General features: G+C 47.1%; 1 protein-coding gene across 1 annotated transcript in view; it reads right to left on the bottom strand.

The window, feature by feature from the left end:
* Window positions 1–3,292: 3,292 nt before the first annotated feature.
* Rpa1 (replication protein A1) overlaps window positions 3,293–22,408 on the bottom strand; it is a 52,578-nt gene continuing 33,462 nt past the window's right edge. The window contains exons 7-17 of the mRNA XM_051157953.1: window positions 21,833–21,965; window positions 20,687–20,789; window positions 19,221–19,289; window positions 18,907–19,099; window positions 18,639–18,778; window positions 18,160–18,308; window positions 15,896–16,028; window positions 12,420–12,596; window positions 9,794–9,901; window positions 4,638–4,724; window positions 3,293–3,418 (exon numbers count right to left, since the gene is read on the bottom strand). Coding sequence (XP_051013910.1) covers window positions 3,320–3,418; window positions 4,638–4,724; window positions 9,794–9,901; window positions 12,420–12,596; window positions 15,896–16,028; window positions 18,160–18,308; window positions 18,639–18,778; window positions 18,907–19,099; window positions 19,221–19,289; window positions 20,687–20,789; window positions 21,833–21,965 — 1,391 coding nt within the window. The 3' untranslated portion in view covers window positions 3,293–3,319. The remainder of the gene's footprint in view (window positions 3,419–4,637; window positions 4,725–9,793; window positions 9,902–12,419; window positions 12,597–15,895; window positions 16,029–18,159; window positions 18,309–18,638; window positions 18,779–18,906; window positions 19,100–19,220; window positions 19,290–20,686; window positions 20,790–21,832; window positions 21,966–22,408) is intronic.

Here is a 22,408-nt window from a genome sequence, read left to right on the forward strand (position 1 = left end):
ATAAAGGCACAATGATTAGATGCCCCCCCCCCCGGCCCCCCTGCCCCCCCCCCCCACCAATTGCTTAACACTAGTGTCATGGTGGATGCAAAGTAATCACTGACTTCTAAGTGACAGATAAAAATCGAGGTAAGCCTGTCCAAGAGAATTCTATGAACTGTGGGCTGGAATCTACTTTAAGGGAGTCACTTCTTTGGGACCGGAATCTATCACAGGCATTAACAGTGGAACCAATTGATGAGGCAGTCCTGCTGGTAATCTGATTTTTTAGTAGGGAAATCTGTTAAACAAGATCCCATGAGGTAGCCCATCCCTTCCGTTCCCCACGGGTTTCCACACACACACAGATGTGCAAATGCGCTAGCTTGAAGCGGGTGGTGGGAAAGTGTGGGGGGACTGCTTCAGTGACCTCAGAGAGCACTGCTGCTGCACGGGGGAGGGGGGGCGTGCCAGGGGGAGGGGAGGAGGGAAGGAACGCTGAGGAGATATTAGAGTCTGCTCACCGGCCAGAGAGCTAGATCACCATCTCTAACCCGCAATTTGTCAATCTCAAGCAGCACTGAAGACTGTGATTTTCTGGTCTATGCTTTCTAAGCAAGGTCAGATAGAGGCTCCATAGAAACTGTCCAGACCTCAGCAGGAGAGTCAAGCGCGACTCAGTTCCTGTCTCCTGAGATGAGGGAAAGGGAAAGAAAGTCTGTATCTCTGATGTCAGTGAACCTCAATCTAAGTCCTTCTGTCTGGTCTCAGCAAGGCGAGCCATTCGCCTAGGGCGGCCTCCTTCCTTCCAAAAGAAAATAGCCAGGAGCCAGGGATGCGCTGCAGGGCTGTAATGTCAGCAGTTGGGAGACTGAAACCGGAGGATCATGGCTTCAAGGTTAGACATTGCTATACAATAAGCCAATAAACAAAACTAGCCAGGCATGATGGCAGGTGCCTGTGTTTCTTTTCTTTTTTAAAGATTTATTTATTATGTATACAATGTTCTGTTTGTGTGTACACCTGCAGGTCAATGGAGGCCATCAGATTGCATTATAGATGGTTGTGAACCACCATGTGGTTGCTGGGAATTGAACTCAGGACCTCTGGAAGAGCAGTCAGTACTCTTAACCGCTGAGCCATCTTTCCAGGCCCCAGGTGCCTGTGTTTCTAATGTATGAGGCAAAGGAAGGGTACTCAAGCCCGACCTGCATGGGCTACATAGGGAAGGCCGTATCTCAGAACGGGGGGGGGGGGGGGGGGGGAGTGCTAAGGAGAAAGCAGACAGGGGGTAGTAGTTCATCTTGTCAATCCAAATCCACATAGGCGGATTTAAAATCAGCCTGGAGACTGGTCTATGAGGACCTTTCCAGAGAGGTTTTGTTGAGGAAAGACTTACCCTGAGTATGGGTGACACTCGTGGATGGCCTGGGGGTCCAGGCTGAGTAACAACAAAGAGGGGCAAGAGGAGAAAGCTCAGCTGCTATGATGTCAGCCTGATCCTAGGACCCACAGTGAGAAGCACTGGGGTGTGGAAACAGGATCCCCAGCATTTGCTGGCCAGCTAGCAGACCGGTTGCCACATACTACACCCTGCAACACACACACACACGTTGAGTGAGTGAAGCCCTAGCTTCCAGCACTGCCTCTTCCTGTCACACTCCCGGCGCCAAAGCCAGAGTTGTTCTTGTCCGATACCTCCTCCACCATGAAGGATGGCACCTTCAAACTGTGTGCCAGGAGAAGCCACGCCTCCTGGAAGCTGTCATTGCAACAAGCGACTAAACAGGGTGTTGTGGCTCCTCTGCTCCACAGCCACCACAAACTTAAGTGAGAACCAGGCCTGCAGCTGCAGGACTGCAATGCTGCCTGGCTTCTGGCAGAGATGTGCAGCAAATGTCAAGAGGTGGGCCGCAGCAACCAGATAGATAATTAATATGATTAGGAACACACAGAGCAAGCGTGCTCTTGCTGAATGAAAAGCCTCGTAGCATAATTACTGTTTTCGTCCCTGCTCACTGTCTCCACATTTCAAAGCCTGCTTGGTGTTAGCGTGCTGTGTAAACATCAGTACAATCCCAAAGTGCCAGATCATCAGCATTCTTGGGCTCAATGGCTTTTCCTTTTTTGTGTTTTCAGTCCTTTAAAGATGTATTTCAGGGTTGCAGACATGAGGAAGACTGATCTCCAGGCCTCAGTCTAATCTCTGAGTTTGTAATGAGTTAACATCTCTCTCTAGTGAATATTTATTATGAAGGCTAATTAATTGCTTTCCAGTTACAAGAACCCTTTACAGTCAAAGAAAGTAGGATCCACAAACAAAGATATACTGTTTATTCAACAAAGCAAGGGGGACAAAGGGCTTCTCTCTCCAATTCTATTTAACAAAGCTTTAATGAAAAATGAAACATGCTAATGCAAAGGACAATGTACAGGTAAAGACATGTGCACCTGGCAACCAAATGCAACATTAATTTTAGTGAAAACTCAAGCAATGCTTTGTAGTTGCCTGGATGTCCCTAAGGGACAGCAAGTCAATGCTTATCAGCCGTCCTCAGAAGAGACAATTTTGATTAATATCAGACCCATCCAACTCAGTCTATTAAATCTATTAAACCCTGAAGGAAAGATATTCAGATATTAACGATAGGCCTTTGATTAATAATTCTACCCTTTGCCATTCCAAGCATTAACAACCACATGGTACATCTGCAAAGAGGGAGCCTTTGATTCTGGAAAGATACAGCCCCCAAAGACCCCCCCCCCCCCGGAACCCAAGACATAAAGGTGCCACCACTGGAAAAGCAAACCCAAAGTTACATAATTTACCTCATTATCCAGAATAGAGTCAATTACTTGTGACATAATTCCTGTTTGAAGATAACAAAACCTTAGTAAATCTGGCAAAAGCTGGCGACAGAAGGGACGGCTGCTACGCTACCTGCAGCTAAGAGCTGGCTCTGAAGGGCCAGTCACTTTTTTTTTTTCTTTTTAAAGATTTATTTATTTATTTATTTATTTATTTATTTATTTATTTATTATGTACTCAGTGTTCTGCTTGCATGCCAGAAGAGGGCACCAGATCTCATTATAGATGGTTGTGAGCTTCTGTGTGGTTGCTGGGAATCGAACTCAGGACCTCTGGAAGAGCAGGCAGTGCTCTTAACCTACGCACAGCCCTCTGAGCACATTCTTTTTTGCCTATCAGTGAGTCCCAAGAGGCCTAGTCAAGCTGCTGGTCTCCCCTAGGGGCTCTGCACTGTGCCACAAGGGAGGGAGAAAGCCATTCTGTTCCCGGTCTTCATTTTCCAGCTCCAGCCATCAGTGCTGGCTGCTCCCATCAGATGTTCTTCTTGATGTTCGTGATCAGCCTTCTGCTGTAGTCTCTGTAGTCCACCGGCTTCACGTCCATCACGGTCGCCTTAATTCGAGATTCATCCTTGGAAAAGAGAAAAGTTGTTTATGAGTGGCCGAACCTGGCGCGGCGTGATGGAGATAACCGTCTTTGCTTCAGTGAATCCAGCAGAAGGGAAGTGAGTTAAGAAATTCTCAAAGTGCTGTGAACTCCCGGAGATGGGTCAGTGGCCTGATCCCTGCTCCGCAGATGCTCTCTCCATGCTTGGCACCCTGTGAGACCTAGCATCCTTCTGGAGTACACTCTGCAGTGTGGCTCCATCTCTACTGTCTGGGCAGTGGGAGCCTAGAGCAGACAGGTAACTCCCCCTAAAAGCTCACTTTCATCCAGAAAAGCCGAACTGTGGTTGGTTAAACAGAAAGCTGCTGTAGCAGCAGGGACTGGCTTCTGCTCCAGCTGCGGGCGAGGCTACCTCTCTGCTGTCCATGCCAGGAAGAGAGATGAGCCCCGCTTTCTGACACCATCACACTAGTGCTTATTTAACACAACCGAAACATCTCACCCACAGGCACTGAGCTGATGATAACAACTCCGGATGTGCAGGCTTCGTGGCTACGGGGAGTAGGCAGAATTCACACTCAGCCTGTCTCTAGGAACTAAACAGTGTCTCTCAGGCAGACCTGGGTGACACCTGGAGGCACACAAGTCTAGCTGCGGCTTTCATGTTTCCATGTCATTCCTAGATGTACTGATGCTCAGAAGCACGGGCAGGGCTCAGGCCGCCTGGGCTGGACCTTGGGTTCTGCCACTCACAGCTTTAGGTGCAGACATCTTCCTGTACACCACCATCTTCCCATCGGTAAAGCTGGAGCAACAGCGCCAACACAGACGGTGCTGTGAACTGGGCAGGAGCCAGGGTGGTGACTGCCCAGCACATGCTGCTTACTGTGACTATGCACCTCTATGACATGAGAGGCCTAACAAAGACTTGTCCAGGCACTTCTGTGGTATTTGTTTAATGATTTTTTAAAACCTAAACTGTGGGAAGTAAGAGTCTACACCACATTTTCTGAAAGTACCCAGACAACAAAAATCTCTTACGGCTGTAAAAGGCCACAGACAGCAAACCTAAGTCGGGCTCCCGCATCAGCACCACAATGCAGGCAGATTCTATGAGTGTGATTCCCTGATGCTAATACTGAAGGCTGCTGCGGGTGGCCAGCCGCCATCGCCCAATGATGGGTGCTGCGGGCGGCCAGCCGGCATCCCTCACTGCAGCCCTCTGTCCCAGCAACCTACTTACGTTGAAGGTCTCCAGCTTGACTCTGATTCTGAACATAAAAGATCGAAAGTTGGCATTCTGGAAAACCTCCTCAAAGGCCTGCTCATTCTGTAACGACAACACTCCTATTAGACTGTTGAAGAGACTGAGAAACTCGCATCCCAATGGGCTGAAATTTCTTAGGAATAACTCATTTGTAGGTGTTTTATCACATAAAACGGTTTAAGTAGAATCTTATTAAAAATCAAAATACATTACACAGGAGCACTGTTTTCCCTTCAGTGTTTGTGGGGGACTAGCCTGGGAACCCCACTCTAGATGACACTGAATTCCAAGGAGAATCAAGTCCGTTATGTAAGATGGTTGTTTACACAGAAGCCACGCACACCCTCCTGGCGCTGTAGATCAGCTCTAGATAGTTATAATACCAAATATAAACACCATGTGGGCACTGCGCGGACTGCTCATGAACAATGATAAGGAAAAATAATATGTACATAGTCACTAAATGTGCAATTTATTCCCTGAAAATTTCTGATCCCTAGGCTGGCTGAATTTGTGGACACCAAGAACAACTTTACTAAATTTGCAGAAGCAGGATCCTGGTGCTAGGGAAGGGAGGAACGGAGCAGTGTTGCTTCAAGGGCTGGAAAATGGAAGCAACCTAGAGTCGGGAAGCGGAGAAGCCTGACAACGTGAATATGGCTAATGCCAATATGTATTTCAAAATGGTTCCAACAGGAAAACAACATATAATGGCATTTTATGTGTATTTTACCATAACTAAAAATTTTAAAATACTCTTAGGAAACACATTTCTAAAATATGGGAGAAGATACCTGAGACGCAGTGTCTCTCAGCATGCACTAGGAAGTAGGCAGGAGACCGCAGACATGTTGGAAGCACAGCCTGCTCTTGCTGAGGACAAGCATCTCCTTCCTAGCACCCACCTGGTGGCTCACATCGACCTGTAACTCCAGTCCCAGGGATCTGACGCCCTCTCCTGGCCTCCGCAGGCACCAGGCAGGGAAGTGGTCACACATGTCACTGCAGGCAAAAACACTCAAAATAGAGTGGGAGCTGGGCTGGTGGCACAGCCTTTAACCCAGCACCTGGGAGGCAGGTGGGCATTTGTGAGTTCCAGGGCTACATAATTAAGAATTTGTCTCAAATTGAAAAAAAAAAAAAAAGTTAGTTTTAGAAAACCAACAACACTAAAATAATTGGGAAGCTAGTCACAGTGGCCCACGTCTGTAATCACAGTGATCTGGAGGCTAAGGCAGGAACGATTACTGTGAGAACGAAGCCAGCCTCGGCTACACTGGCCAGCCTGGGCTACAGAGTAAGACCCTGGCTCAGAAGAAAGCAAAAGGATGGACAGAGCCCTACATAGAAAACTAAGCTATCATATCGTCCAGGCCTCTGTATTTGCAGCTATTGATGCAGCAGAGGAGACGGTGGAGTGGACAGCCCCAGGAAAAGGCCAGAAACAGAAAGCACCTTTGTCTTCCCACACTCCTTAAGTGCGATCAGATTTGGTTTCTTTATTGTAATTTTTTGTTTGCTTGTTTTTTAAGACAGGGTTTCTCTGTGTAGCCCTGGCTGTCCTGGACTCACTTTGTAGTCCAAGCTGGCCTTGAACTGTTATCCAACTGTCTTTGTCTTCAAGTCCTAGGATTACAGGTATGCACCATGACTGCCTAGCTTAATTTTTTAAAAAAATATTTATTTATTATACAGTGCTCTGCCCGCATGTACACCTGCAGGCCAGAAGGGGGCATCAGATCTCATTATAGATGGCTGTGAGCCACCATGTGGTTGCTGGGAATTGGACTCAGGCCCTCTGGAAGAGTGGACAGTGCTATTAACCTCTGAGCCATCTCTCCAGCCCCATTATTTTTTTAAGCTGGCTTTTTCTTTGGGGGTATTGTGGGGTGATATCACTGGGATACTCAGCCCTTCTCTGTTTTTGAGACCATGTTCACTAAGCTGGCCTTTTTTTTTTTTTTTGGTTTTCGAGACAGGGTTTCTCTGTATAGCCTTGGCTGTCCTGGACTCACTTTGTACACCATGCTGGCCTGAAACTCACAGTGATCCACCTGCCTCTGCCTCCCGAGTGCTGGGATTAAAGGCATGCGCCAACACGCCTGGCGTAAGTTGGCCTTTAACTTGGCTTTCTCCTGCCTCAAACTGCCAGGGCATAAAACACAGGACCTTAAAATTAACCGTCCATGCAAGCTAAGGACCCCTGCAGGTCACACAAGTATGAAAATAGTTTTATTACACGGGCTTCTTTTTGTAGATGTTATTTGAGAAAAAAAGTCATTCTTCAGACTTTCAACATATAAACAAAATAAATGTGTTAACCCTTCAAAACCTTAACAATGACCCCACTGCTCTTCAGAGTGCAGGGACGCATGGATGTGCTCCCTGTACAGCCTGGCTCTGAGGGAGTCCTGTAGGAGGTTCCCACTCACTACGAACACTCAATATAATAAGCTCATAAAAATCCTGAAAGGCCACCTGGAGCCCACAAATCTGATATGAAAATAGACGGCCGGGCAAAACAGATAAAAGACAATAGTGCACTTTAAAAGTCAATCCCAGCTATCTGTGTGAAAAGACTTCTTGGAACTACTTTCAGAGATCTCGTGGATGATTTAAAAAGGGGGTGAGGGCAGAAAGAGTAACAAAGTACATGAAAAAAACTCTGTGCCCTTACAGGAGCCTACCCGGCATGGAGCGAGCGGAGGGAAAGGACACTGCAGAGACACCAACGTCCATGCCTAGAAAACTGGGCTTTTACTAACTAGTCTTTGTTTTAACTCAGCAAGTACCGTTCTTACATTTGGCATAGACCCTAATCTATTCTCTGCATTAAATAAATCTAGTGTATAAAAAGGCAAACGGGAGGGGGGGGATGGTTCTCTCCTTCTACCATCACATGGGTTCCAGGCATGGAACGTGGGCTACCAGGCATGCAAGCAAGCGCCACCTCAAGGGTCCCAACTCATGTTTTTACTATACACATGTATTTTTGAGAGAGAGTCTTAGGAGGCAGTCTAGGCTAGCCTTGAATTCACTATGCATACTAGCTTGGCCTGGAACTCTGAGTGATCCTCCTGCCTCAGCCTGAGTGCTGGGAAAACAGGCAGGAACCATAACCACAGCAGGAAAAGTGACCTTTGAAAACAAAGCTGCTTCCTGTGATAACCTGAAATAGCAAGTACCCGGATGTGCACATACTCCAAGATCCCTAAACTTCCAATATTTAGAGACGGGACCACAAATGCTATCTCTAGCTTGTTAAACATTTCCCACTTTTATTTGGGCCCCTACATAGGTATTATTTGTTCCAAATCGGCCAGAAGTAGCCTTAAAAAGAGAAAGATGTCCCATTTCATTTAAGAGGGACTGGGTACGGTTTTGGGCTTTGGATGTTTATTTTCATTGAGAATTGGTTATGTTATTATTGGTCTTATTCAGAGAGAGAACAAGATTGGACTCCGGGAGTTTTCTCTGAGGATATAGAAATATATAGGGATGGTAGGACCAAAGGCAGATTAGTGAATCCACTCTCCAACTTAGGGCCTTAATTGTTACTCTCAAGGCTATTTTTAATTCGTTGGTATAAAATCTTGTATAATGATACTATTCAATTTTATCACAAGAATATATATGCCTAAGGTTCAATAGACAGATAAGGTAAAATATTTACATAAGATCTTCAAAAACCTCAGAGACCTACAGAATATGGCATTTAAAGATTTTTTTTTTTAAATTGTTTTGAGGATTCTTTGAAAATGAGACAGGTTGACTCCTGGCAACACCCAGCCTGCCTCAAAGAAGGTAATGAGCATCGAGGAACCTCCTTATGGAGATAGCTTCAGACATGGCAAACCAGCCACTGGGAAAAAAATGTCCTTGTTTTCTGCCACAGACAGAATTTTGCCCGAAATGGGCAAGCTTGGATGCAGGTGGAGTTGACAGCCAAACTCTGCCAAGTCAGGGTAGGCAAGTCCTCAATAGTCCCTGCTTCACAAATATGTCTGTCATATTTTGGGCCAGAAGGCTGAAGATGATGCTCCAACATGTTAGAGTTTTGAATGACTGTTCAGGCAGCAAAGTGTCCCTGTCATTTTTTCATTTTAGAAGCTGTTAACCTGTACTTCCTGTTTACTTAATTAATTTTATTCCTTCTCAAGTCTCTGATGGGGTTGAAGACAGCAAAACATTATGAGTAAAACATGAATACAATGACTGTTTTGTGGTCCTTGTGTATATTGTATTTTGGTGTAATAATATAAATGTATAGGTAAAGGACTTTTTTATTATTAGAATTGTGGAGGAGTGTCTTGAGTGGATGTAACAATTGTCAATAAAGTGCTGTTTAGCCAATCAGCTGAGCAGAAGGACAGGGAGTAGAAGGCAGGACTTCCTGGAGAGGGGGTGGAGCCGGGAGTTGAGGGTTGACGGAGGGAGTTGGGAGAAGCGGCCTGAGAAGGACCAGATTGGCAAGTGCTTGGGATATTATGTAGGTTATGAGGATTAGAGTAGTTTAGTTTAGTTTATTGTTAAATTAGTCACAGTTTGGATTTTGCCTGGTGTAGTTCTTGCAGCTTTGAATCACGTTTTAGTCTCTTTGTGTCAGTTATTGGCTTCCTAGGATGAACAGATACAATTTATTGTAACAGGTGTTTATTAGGTTAAAAAGCACACATGGAGTTTGAACCATTTCAGAAGAAATGGCCCTAGAGTGACTGTAGGTTCACAACTCTGGTATAAAGAACCGAGATGGGGAGCCGGGCGTGGTGGCGCACGCCTTTAATCCCAGCACTCGGGAGGCAGAGGCAGGCGGATCGCTGTGAGTTCGAGGCCAGCCCTGGTCTACAAAGTGAGTCCAGGATGGCCAAGGCTACACAGAGAGACCCTGTCTCGAAAAACCAAAAAAAAAAAAAAAAAAAAAAAAAAAAAAAGAACTGAGATGGGGCAAAGGCGGTGTGTGCTTCTGTGTAATGCTATCTTACGTTCCCCAATGCCTTACCTCATGTTAGGTGCATACAGAATGCCCTCATTCAGGGCAGTGAGAACCCACAGAGCACACCCACAGAAGCAAGCACTCCACGGCTCGGTGGAGCCACACGAGCACTATACAGGGCTAAGGACACACAGCGAACCTTTTCTTTCAGTTCCCCAAGGTACGCGGTGTTCTGTCCAAGGATAGCCTCCGCAGACTCCTGGAAGCACGTCACCCACTGATTCTCTTGGAAGTCTGCAATGTTTACCTAAAAATCACAACACTCTATTATTTCAGCAAATAAATCACAGAAGGAAGCGACATCAGAGGAGGGAAGGTTACCTTAGAGATGCTCCCAAGGGAAGAAGGCACTGCCAGTAATACAGAGTCCTTGGCTTTCAGGGCTTTGCTTTAATGACTTCATAGGAAGAAGTATCCCGACTCAGGCATCCTGTTTCCCAGTTTTAGTTCAGCGTCAGATAAATCACGCAAGCCACCCAACACTTAAAGCAGGCCGTGCTTTAGGTGGTTTTGACCACTAGGCTAGCAAGTGACTGCAAGCGATGCTATGTTAGCTCTGTACCATGGGAGATTGTTTAAAATGTGGTCCAGCTCAGTCTTCTAGAGATATGATTTCAGACCTCAGGAGATGGGCCAACTAAACTGCGGATGCACAAGCATGTTAGCTGCTCCCGCTAAAAGGCTTTGCACCAAAGTTATGAACGAACACACACACACACACACACACACACACACACACACACACACACACACACACACACCACCCTTTTAGGGTTTTTTTGAGACAACATATAATGTAGCGCAGTCTGCCCTTACACTTGCTATGCACTCACAGCTGGCCCTGAACTCCTCCTGCCTCTCTCTCCCCATCCAAAATCAAGTGCTAAGATTACAGACATATGCTCAGCTATTTTATTTAAAAACAAATGAATAAACAACCCCCCAACAAAGTCTTATTGTGTAATCTAAACCGGCCCAACTTGGACTCTTCCTGCCTCAGTCTCACATTTGTCCACTCTTTCCTCACTGTGTGCTGTGTTATGTGCACACACTGGGAAGCCAGAGACTGACACGGTGTCTTCCACAGTTACTCTCCACATTATCCTTTGAGACGGGGTCTCCAAGTGAACAGAGCTCAGCAGCTGACTAGGCTGCTGCCCAGTGAGCTCCAGGCCTGAGCCTGAGGTACTTTACCTGGGTGCTGGGGATCTGAACTCAGGTATCCATACACGGGCGGCAGGCATTTTACCCACTGAGCTGTCTCTTAAGACCACGGCAGGCATTTTAAAACTAAAGAGCTGCATGAAATGGTGCTAAGTCACCCCCTGAGCAACACAGCTAGTTTCAGAGGCCAGCGTTAATGACCTTCGGCCTGCTACCACATCTATCAAGCAAGAGAAACAAACAACGATGCAAGGGCAGGAAAGCTTGCTGAGCTGGCGAGGCCAGGTCAATGAGCCCCAAGGACTCACCTGTCCCCCGCCCAATGAGGACTCAACGCAGGCCCTTACGCTAGCACTGACTGCTGTATCCATCCGTCTATCTTGGTTTTCAATGACAGGGTTACTCTGTGCAGTCCTAGCTGTCCTGGAACTTGCTCTATAGACCAGAGACCCACCTGCCTCTGCCTCCCAAGTGCTGGGATTAAAGGTGTGTACCACCACCACGCACAGCATTTTAAAAATGTATTTATTTAATTTATATATATGAGTGTTCTATCTGCATGTACACCTGCATGTTAGAAGAGGCCATTAGAGGGTATAGATGGTTGTGAGCCACTATGTGGTTGCTGGGAATTGAACTCAGGACCTCTGGAAGAGCAGTCTGTGCTCTCAACCTCTGAGCCATCTCTCCAGCCCCTGCACAGCACTTTTATTTTTTTTGAGACCAGGTCTTACGAAGGCCGAGCCAGCCAGCTGGCCCTGAACTTGCTGTGTAGCTCAGGAGGACTTTGAATGTGTGATCCTCCTGTCTCCACCTAAATACTCGGATTGCAGACGCGTGCCGTCCACCGAGCTGCAGCCAGCCTGAGAAGCTGTAAATTCTAAGGCCTTCATCGTCTTCTGCTCTCTCAGTGCCCAGTCACTAAAAGAGAGCAACTAACAAAGCAGGAGTCGTTTAAGCTGACTCCCAACTTTTCAGAGTGAACAACTTCACACAGCTGTAATAGCCCTGATTATCTCCTCAGAATAAATTCCCTGTAGGTGGCTACTGCATCAAGAAATAGAAACATCTTTAAGGCTTTGGACACACTGCTAATTGTCAAGCCAACCCAACCCAACCCAACCCAAACCAGAGTAAAAGAACAAGAGCCACACTCTGGCACATTTTTCTGAAGCCAGCAGCTCCACTAAGGCTGACTGTCTAGAATTTCTTGAGTATCCACAAGAAAAATAACACAGACACTGCTGCATTAGTACAATTACTGTTCCCTGGAAACGTGATTTCAAATTAATTTGTCTTCACAACAGTTAGCAGGCAAGTGCCACCAACACTGTGACCACACAGCATCACAGAAGGCTACCATTACCTAAGGCAGCTCAGTGCACCACCTGGACATAGACATGGCTTTCCGCAGCGAGAATGACTGCTGTTCAGCAGAGCAAAGCCCTGGCTTCCTTATTTACAGAGCAGCAGCAAGCTCCCCAGCCCGGACTCTCTCTGAGGTCCTCACCATGAACCACCAGGGTTCTACCATCTCACTCCCACGCATCCTGTCCAGGTCAGTCAGTGAGCACCAGAGGCTCCGCAGCCGCTCTACTCACCGACAAGATCATGCGGTATTTGAAACTGGGAAATTCCCGGTCACACTTCTCACAGCGGTACAACCCATTCTGCTGGTCAATCACTTTCTTATTGCAGTCCTGGGTTGGGCAGGCCTGGTACATACAGTTCTCTTTGCGAAGAAACACCACCGTCGCCACGGTGCTGAAGTAGTCCGCCTGAAGGAGAAAAGGATGACAGGGACCGGCGTCAGCAAGCCACACTCGGGCCTGGAGGAGGCGCTCGACACTCCCTTCCTTGCAAATGCTAAGTGCATGCGGGCTCTGTTTCCCACACGCAGAGTGATTACGGAGAATCCTTCATTCTATGGTTTCAGAAATCACACGTGCTACATGTAAACTCACAGAGGTAACAAACTAGCACTGAGCCTTGAACTCAGTGACTGCTCTGCTGCCACCAAACCTGGCCACGTAACCTTTTCATTTATAGTCTTTATTTGTTGTATACACGTATTTCTGTGTGGAAGATGTCCACAGATATATGAAGGCAGGTGAGCACGTGCCATGGCGTCTATGTGGAGGTCAGGAGTCAGCTGTCTCCTTCCTCTGTGGGTGTCAGGGAACTCACGTTTCCAAGACAGCAGGAAAAGTGCCTTTAACAGCTCAGCCGTCTCGACGGCACATAATGTTTTAAAAACACTTTTCAAAATCACATGTATTTATTCAGGGTGGATGTGTTTTAATGTGTGTACATGTACACCACAGTGTGTACAGGTCGGAGGACAACTTGTGGGAGTTGGTGACCTCCTTTCACCACGTGAGTCCTGGAGTCTGAAGACAAGGCTGTCAGGCTGGGTGACAGGAGTCTGACTTGCTGAAGTCACCTTGCTGGCCAAGCACAGAATTCTCCACAATGACAGTGATTTCTACCCCTATTTTCAGGGACCAGTTAAGCCTTTCCTTTAACAAGCCAGAAGCCCCAGGTCCAATGAGCCACTCGGTCAGTCAGCCTGCTGCTGTGGGGCAGACAACCTAGAGATGGCAGAAGGTAGAAGGTGCTCCAATAAAGTCTGTCAGTAACAGACTGATTCAGAGGCTGGGCTGGATGAAGTTCAAGAGAACGCAAAAATACCCAGACTGGGCTGCAGAGATGGCTCAGAGGTTAAGAGCACCACCTGTTCTTCCGAAGGTCCCGAGTTCAATTCCCAGCAACCACATGGTGGCTCACAACCACCTGTAATGAGATCTGGTGCCCACACGTGTGGGCAGAATACTGTATAAATAATAAATAAATCTTAAAAAAAAAAAAAATACCCAGACTACCATCCTCTACATGGAGAATCCCTAGCAAGAAGCCAGCAAGGACCTAAGCCATGGCAGGGTAGACACCTGTTTTGAACCCCACACAGAAGCTTTTGGTTTTGGGGTACATTCAGTATACCTTGAATTTAGAGCTAAGCTATCACCTTACCTCCTTGAAACAAGTTCTCACTACGTAGCCCTGGCTGCCCTGGAACTTTCTATACAGTCCAGGCTGGCATCAAACGCACAGAGACCCACTTGGGGACTAAGGGCATTTGCCACCACTATGCCTGGCTCACATCGGTTCTGACCAGAGGGGCAGAGCAGTGTGGCATTTAAAGAGGCTATGCTAATGCAGTTACACAGCTGTGGGGCTGGGGGTGCAGCGCAGCAGAAAAGCTTTGCCCAGCACGCACAAGGTGCTGGGTTAACCCTCAGCGCCACAGAACTGACTTCATAAGAAGGCTCGGGGCGTGGGCTGGGGCAGTGGAAAGGGGGAAGAGATGGATTGGAGGTTAAGAGCACTGGTTGCTTTAGCAGAAGATGCAAGACTTCCCAGTACCCATATAGTGGCTCACAACCATGCATAACTCTAGTTCCAGGGGACTGATGCTCTTTTCTGACCTCCACGGGCACCAGTCACTCATTTGATTCATACGCAGGGAGAACACACATACACATGTTGGCTCAGGCTGAGAAGCTGGCTGGGGGTGAAGGCAATTGCTGCTGACTTGGGTTTGGTCCCCGGGATCCCCACACACTGCATCCGAACACATGGCTCCCGACCCACAAACAAAAAAACAACTTTTAAAAATTTAAAGAGAAAACTGTAGAGAAATAAATCTTAGGAGAATGTCTGAAGAGTTTCTCTGTATTTCCAGGTTAGATCCAGACTCAACACCTGATTTAAAAGTCTGAGGGCAGACAGGTGTTCTGTGTGCTCAGTTCTGCCTGTAGACTGTCTATCTTTAGTTTAAGAGAGCAACTGGGTGACAAAAGAATCAGAATCTAGCCAGTGTTTAATTCTCAAGACGTCCCGTAATAGCATTAGAAGTTGCTGTGTATGACAGTGATGGATCGAGTGCACAGTGACGAGACAGGAGGAGGAAACCCTGTATTGTATATGATGACAATAAAGGAACAGCAGAGACTGATATTTCAGGAGCACAATAGCAGTAAATGTTTCAAACATCCAAGAGAACGCAGATTAGACCAAGGTAGGAAGAGGTTCATTAAGTACACACAGAAACGGAAGCTGCAACTCAAGTCAATGGCAGAGCCAGCCCTCAGCAGGTCAGCAGCGGCTCTTGGCCTGCGACCTCTCTGATGCTCAACAGCCTCAATTACAGGCTGCTCCCAAATCAACATGGACCTCAGGGCGGCTCACACCACACTGCAAAGCCCAGGCATCACGTTTCCTCAGTATCCAGGAAGTTTTCACGCCCTTGCTGCTTTGCACCGGAGGCTGCAGTAAGCCCTGAGCACACACAGCCTCCACCCGGCTGTGACCGCGAGACGCTGACAGTGAAGAGCAGCCGTGTGGCGCTTGGAGCAGGGCTCTGGCTGCCACGGCTGAGTCCCAGATAAGAGCGTGGGCCCGAACTGGCACCTGAAAGCAAATTTGGAAACTCAAGCCTCTGCGAAGGGAGAAAGGAGCGCAGCGGCATCTGCTACTTTGTGGGTTCTTCGCCTTCTCCACCCCACTTCTCCCACACTTCTAACCCCTAACACTAGATAACATCAGGATGATCTAATTTTTTTCTTCTTGTTTCTTCTTTGTGCACAACCTACTTAACAAACCGCAACCATCAGCATCACACCATTGACCAGCCTTCTATCCACGGGCCTCTAGCATTTACATCCTCTGAGAAGTTTCCAGAATTCCAAATGTCAGAGACGCGCAGAAACTGCAGCTGTGCTCCTGCTAGAGCAAGAGGCAAATCACAGTCACCTGCTGCGAAGCAGCCTCATAGCCCACACCTTAGATTAAAACAAAACAAAAACATATCCCTATGATGTTTCTGTGTGTGCTTTTTTGTTTTTGTTTTTTTGGTCTTTCAAGACAGGGTTTCTCTGTGTAGCCCTGCTGGCCTTGAACTCACAGCGATCCACCTGCCTCTGCCTCCTGAGTGCTGGGATTAAAGGCGTGTGCCACCACGCCCGGCTTGTTTCTGTGTTAAAGAAATCAAAATTCCTCAATTCCCACTCCAAGGCACCTTGTCGCCGTGGCCCAAGTTCTCCGACTTAGCTTCATACAGAGTTTTCCAGTTGGTGTTGCCCCCTGTGGCTCCTCCAGTTCTGAGGTCAGAGATGGAAATACCATCTAAGGCTTGTCCTTCTGAGTCGAACCTGGGGGGATGGAGGGGGGGGCAGGAGACGGAGAATGGGGGGTGGGGAGGGAGGAGATAAGATAAGAACACTTTACATCCTTCTTAAACGTGCTGTTTGAATATACCAGGCACCAGCTCTCACCTGGGTCCCAGCACACCTTAGTCCACTCAAGAAATGCAATGACTTTCTTCTAATCTCATTTGCTTTGACGTACCCCACCCCACCCCCCCCCCCCACCCCGCCCCATCCCACCCCACCCCACCCCCAGGTCAGATAAACAACCGGGCTGCATATTAACAGCCAGGAACGAAGTCGGCAACAGAAAGCAACGTTGGCACAGTCCCTCGGGCTTGAAGCCTTCACCCCAATCACCGAAATGAATCAGATGAAAAGGGACATTTTTGTTTAATGAATCAGCCAAAAATGTTTTCAAGGGAGAAAATCCTTTAAGCCTAATCAGCTATGGAACTCAATGCACTACTTCATCAGAAGGCGTTCTCTGCCAAGTTAGAGGTGTGTATTCTCAGTGGGAATCTAGGTATGCAAATATGAAGGTTAAAGTCATTTATATAAAATTATTATTAAAATTGATTATACCAGTTTATAAAAGAATTGATTATATCTCTTGACCATCTATTGGCTAATCTGAAGGTAAAGAGGCCAGGGAGAAGGTAGCAAGAATGCTGTGAGTGGCAGAGAGCAGCGAGCCTGAGATTAAAACCAGATCAACCACCCGAGGCGTAGGTAATTTAATGCCAGCCACACACAGGACCGGCTCCCTACAGAGACCACCCAACAGAGTGGCTGCCCTAGGCCGCAGACAATCACCTTCTCACTCTGTCAGAGGACAACAAGGCCCATAAATCTGTTTCACCATTACTAGCCGCACAAGTTTACGGTTTCAAGAACTTCACGTGGACATTTGCCACCAAAGACAGCTCATCAGGAGTCAGCAGAGCAAGGAGACAAGGCAGCCCTTCTTGCAATAAAAATTCCATCCTGTTAGTGCCAAGATCTAAACATCGCTAATCCTTGCCTGGGTGGGGTGTGTGCACTCAACTTCTCCTACATTGATGACAGGGTATTTTGTTAAGGGAGCAGACACGCCTGTTTGTGTTTCCTATGGCCACAGTAAGTGACAGTGACATATGAACACCTTAATGTGGGCATGCAATGAACCTGACCAGAGCCTGGAAGAAAATCAGCCCCCACCCCCAAAAAGGATTAAAGAAATGCCATGGTTGTTTCTGATCAGACTATTATGGAACTCTGCCATGGTAGCTATCAGCACAGTTTGTTTAACGGATGTAGAGGATGTCTGAGGATGGCTTAAGTGACAAACACGCCAGATGTTCTATCAAACTATTCAAATATATTGTTACTGGTTCATATATCAGAGTTAAAACAAAAGCGAGGGGCATGAAATACGAGATATTTTTGGGTCCCCTAAACTCTAAGACACAGCTGGAAGTCATACATGCCCCCCCGTGACTACAGCTATACAGTTTACTTGTGCTTGGGCTAGGTAAAGCCTTCTGTTTGACCACCTCAGTTCTTCCACGCCACTCTCGGGATGAAGTGCTCTTCTACGGCACAGCTTAACGCCTTAAAAAGCTGGGTGTGGCGTGGAGAGTCTAACAGCTCTCCTCACCCCGAGTGCTTTGGGAATCACAATGCAAAGACAACAAAAAGCCCATTGTTCCCACTGGCTTTATCAGAGCCCACGAACACACATCACAAGATGCGACCAGCTCAGAGACTTAGCCGAGTAAGAAAGTACATACCCCCCCCCCCCCCCCGCCAGGTCAGCTGCCCACAGCTCAAACTGAGGAGCGAAAGACGCCCTCACACAGTTCTTCAGCACGGAGCTGCCAGAGCCTTGCTGTACCTGCTCCGGTGGGATCAATCAAGGGCAGCATGCAGTGCTTACATTCTAATTGCTTTCTCTGCCATCAGAGGATCATGGCTTTGTCAGTTTAAGGGCTTTCAGGCCATCATCTCAGAAGGCATAATGCCTCCAAGAAACCCAGGAAGCGCTCCACTCGAGAGCAATGGCATACTGGCTGCGCTGAAGCCCACATGCAGCACTAAGCAGCTCTTCCCGAGGCCTGAGTAGGGCAACCCCTTAGCTGAGGTCCACCAAACCTACCATCCACGGAGCTTATAGGCCTCTGGGATGTCAGGATTCACAATGAGAGTGCTAGACGACAGGACAGAGAGGCTCCGCCCACCAAAGTCAGAAACGCGAGCTCCCTTGATGGCCATCACAGGCTGCCTAGAACCATCAAACTTGTCGGCCTGCAAAGCAAATGCACACAAGCGTCACGGGCGGGAAGAATGTACAGCCAGGAGTAGCGCGAATATAGTCCCATGTATGTGGACGCAGCAGAGGCAGGCCTCACACTCAAGAATCCCCCTGGACTTCCAGGAAAACTAATCTATCTCTACCTTCCTGAGGTCAAGTAAGGAGCACTCCACCAGGGGAAGCTGAAATAGTCGATCATCTCATACAAGTAAAGGATTTCAAATAACTGCCCGGCAGCTCAACTCTGGACCTTTGGAACCAAAGCCCCCCAGCTCAGAGACAAGGGCGCTGCCCAGAGAACTCCGGTCAATGCAAGGACTCACATCTTCTCCCCACAGAGTTGCAGTCACCATTTTCCCTGACATGTCCATCAAATAGATATTTCTCTTAGAGACTTCTCTGTTGTTAGACTTCACTGTGATTTTAGTGGAATCTTCATAGCTCTTGCAGATCCCAATTATGTCTGAAACAGAACAATTTGTAACAGCCCAGATTAAGGCTCCACTTAAAACTCAAACAGCAAGCATCCTAGCTGGGCACCCAAACGCTGGACACGTAACCACTGCTCTCTGCCCTCAACCATGGTCCTACCTACAAGGGAGTCTTTGGACTTGCTCTCTAGGTCACTGATCCCCGTGAAGTCGAACTGCACTGTGGGTAAATGATGTCCATCTTCACAGGGAAGGACAGACGTCTCATTATTGAAGGTCATCTCATAGTCATTTTTCACAGCTGAGAACTGTTTGTTTGCGATCTTCAGAGTGCCTTTTGAGAAATAATACACCTGCAAAAGAGGCTGAGTCAGGGACCACTGGCCCTCCTTCAAACCCTTCCCCACCATGCAGCCTGTGCTCGGGAACTCACTGTGCAGCGAGCGGGGCAGCGCTGACGCCGCGCGGTCTCACCTTGTTCACTTGAATGAGGGGGAAGAATTTGTCCACCTGCTCATTGAAAGCAGTAGCTCTGATTTCACCCTGCGAACACAAGCGAGAGCACGTGAGAGCTGCGCTGCTGGCCCTCACTCAGAACAGCAAGAGCAGACCATGTTGCCTGGAAGATGGCACCTCTGGAGCAACAGTACAAGTCTAAAGAGGCCCTCAGAGGGCTCTAGGCATTCCAGAAACCCACACATACAGCCACGCACTCAAGCTATCAGGTTTGATAAAACGAGAGAAGTTCAGGTAGCTGAGCCTACAGTTACGACTTAACCATCCAAGTTAAAGTATAAAATAAGGAGGCTGGCAAGTTGGTTCGGTTGATAAAGGCTTCCGTGAAAACGTGGCCACGCCAGTTCAAGCCTGGAGCCCACGTAAAGGTGAAGACAGCCACCCCACCAAGTTGTTTTCTAGCCATTACACATGTATGTGTGCACACACACTAGGGTAATTTTTAAATTTTACCCAAAACATTTTTAAAAGGAAGAGTTGAATATTCCAATAACGAAAACATAAAGTTCTAGATCCTCAACGACAGGCTCAGAGCCCACGGAAAGCGTGCTGAAAGCCGATGACTCAGCAGTCTTCCCCACGCCTGCAACCTAAATGACGGGTTACTTTGCAGTCAGGAGCTGTGGCCAAAAATGTTCTAACACGTCAGACTTTCAAGTTGATCTCACTGTTACTTTTCTGTCAGGCAATATGTTACAGATGGGTAAGAAAGTTAACTAAATGGATGAAACCTTACCCAGAAAATCTGCAGGCAATTAGTTTTTGATAGTGAATCTGCCATCACAGTTAAGACACTTACCACGCAACACCATAACAAGAGGAGGAGGAGGAAAAAGCGCTAAAGTTTTGAGCTCACCAGTATCATTTTGTTTATGGTATGGGTGGTTTGCTGGCATGAATATGTGCATTACTTGAATGCCTGATGCCTAAAGGATGCCAGGAGGGGGTGCTGGGAATCAAACCCAGGTCCTCTGGAAGAAGAGCAGTGCTCTTTAACTGCTGAGTCGTCTCTCTGGCCCTTACATTTTGCATTAAATAAAGCAAAATAAGTATATATGGTCAGACACCATCCCCACAAACTAGGTAACGCTGTGTAGCTGCTGCCTGCCTTCTGCTGGAGGCAAATGCCTGCTCTTTAACGGGGATCACGTCCCAGGGTTTCAAGTGAGCCTCTCCAGCCGGTGAGAGCGCTTATAGCACACTAACTTCTACTGTGACACATGCTTTCCCTTAGGAGCGTTTTGTCTGATATACCCCATATGATATGCCCTATACCCCAGATAGCACCCAAAGTCTCCAACAGAAGGAGAGCTGCAGTGACAATCCAATGTCTTTCTGGGCACCTGACAGGTCCCAGGTCACGGGCCTCAGAGCTGAGCCCCGAGCCGAGAAGGCCAGCGGCTTTCCACGTGGTGCATACTCACACTTTCGTCTACAAGTTCTATAGAGAAAAGCTTCCCCTCCCCTCGGGTGTTGCTCCAGGTACGGATCTGACTTTTGTTGGTGACACGGGCACAAATAGTCCACCTAAAAACCAAACAGATAACAGTAGTGTTTGGAGTTGTTCCTAGTCGGAATAAAGATAAGCAGGAAGCCATCCTGCCACGGACTTTCTGCTCAGGTGCTGTCTGTCGATGCTTGCTGTATTTTAATCCAGCTAATTAAAACCCCAAGATGACATACAAGCTTGACAGTTTACAGAATAAGCAAACAGTAAAATATACCAGGTAGTTTAACACTAACTCATTCTCCTGTCAAATAAGTAAATTTATAAACCCTTTCCCTTCCTCAAAAAACATCACCAAGGCAACAATATCCTTTTAATGAAAGGTTCCAAGGAAAAAAAAATGCAGTTATACCAGCAATTATATTTTGCCATTATTTTCAATTACAGGAACTGACACAATCTCTATCAAACGTCTGCCTCATTTCCAATGCATGCCAAATATAAACCCAAGACTACAAAGCATGGCATTCATGGGCCACTGAAAGAAAGCACCCAAAGCACCGGGCATGGTGGCGCACGCCTTTAATCCCAGTACTCGGGAGGCAGAGGCAGGTGGATCGCTGTGAGTTTGAAGCCAGCCTGGTCTACAAAGGGAGTCCAGGACAGCGAAGGCTACACAGAGAAACCCTGTCTCTAAAAACCAAAAACAACCCCCCCCCCAAAACAAAACAAACCCCCCAAAACCAAAAAAAAACCTATTTTAATTAATTTTAAATGTAAAAGAGTGATATCAAAGAAATCCATGTCTAGGGCATATTAATATGGTTAATACAATAGGACAAAATATTTTAGCCAAATTAAACCATAGTAACAAGTTTTGGACAAAAGTCATCTATTTATATAAGATGAAATGTGAATTAGCACAAATATATATATGTTTTTATTTGTAAGCCTACCATATAATTCTTTTTGTTTGTTTGTTTTTTACCATATAATTCTTTAAGCAGTAAATAATTCTAACCTCAAAGTTTTCAAAAATGGAAGACCTTACACACGAGTATGTAAGAGTAGCTTCCTACATCATTTGAAAAGGAGCCCACACTTGTCCTGCGCCACAACTCACTTGGACTGGTAAGGGGTTAGGCTGGCAATGGGCACCACTTTGGACTGTGTTCCGCCTGAAGGCTGTAGCAGGCCAGCGCCAGCAGGCTTTGCAAATGGCTTTGAGGCACCATAAGTCTTAGGCACAGTGGAACCTGTATAAACACACAGAAAAAGGGAAATCGTTTCCTTTTTGTTTCTTGAAGTGTAAGTGCATATGTACGTGCATGTGTGCGTCATGTGTCTCCATGCAAGCACGGGCAGGTACACATGCCATGGCACATATGTGGAGGTCAGATTACAATCTCAAAAACTCCAGCTTTTGTGAGGCAGGCCCCCTTTGCTGTCTGCCATCGCACGGGCCAGGTTAGTGGGCCCAAGCTTCCAGGACTGTCCTGTCTCCACCTCTGATCTCCTAAGAGCACCTATCATCAGGATGCTCCAGCTACGATTGGCCTTTATTTGGGTTCTGAGGATCTGAACTCGGATCATCATAGCAAGTGCTTTTATTCACCAACCCATCCCCCGTACCAGACAACCGTTCTTTTTTCTTTTTCTTTCTTTCTTTTTTTCGATTTTTTGAGACAGGGTCTCTCTG

The sequence above is a fragment of the Acomys russatus genome, chromosome 16 (assembly GCF_903995435.1).
Source record: "Acomys russatus chromosome 16, mAcoRus1.1, whole genome shotgun sequence".
NCBI classification, from domain to species: domain Eukaryota; kingdom Metazoa; phylum Chordata; class Mammalia; order Rodentia; family Muridae; genus Acomys; species Acomys russatus.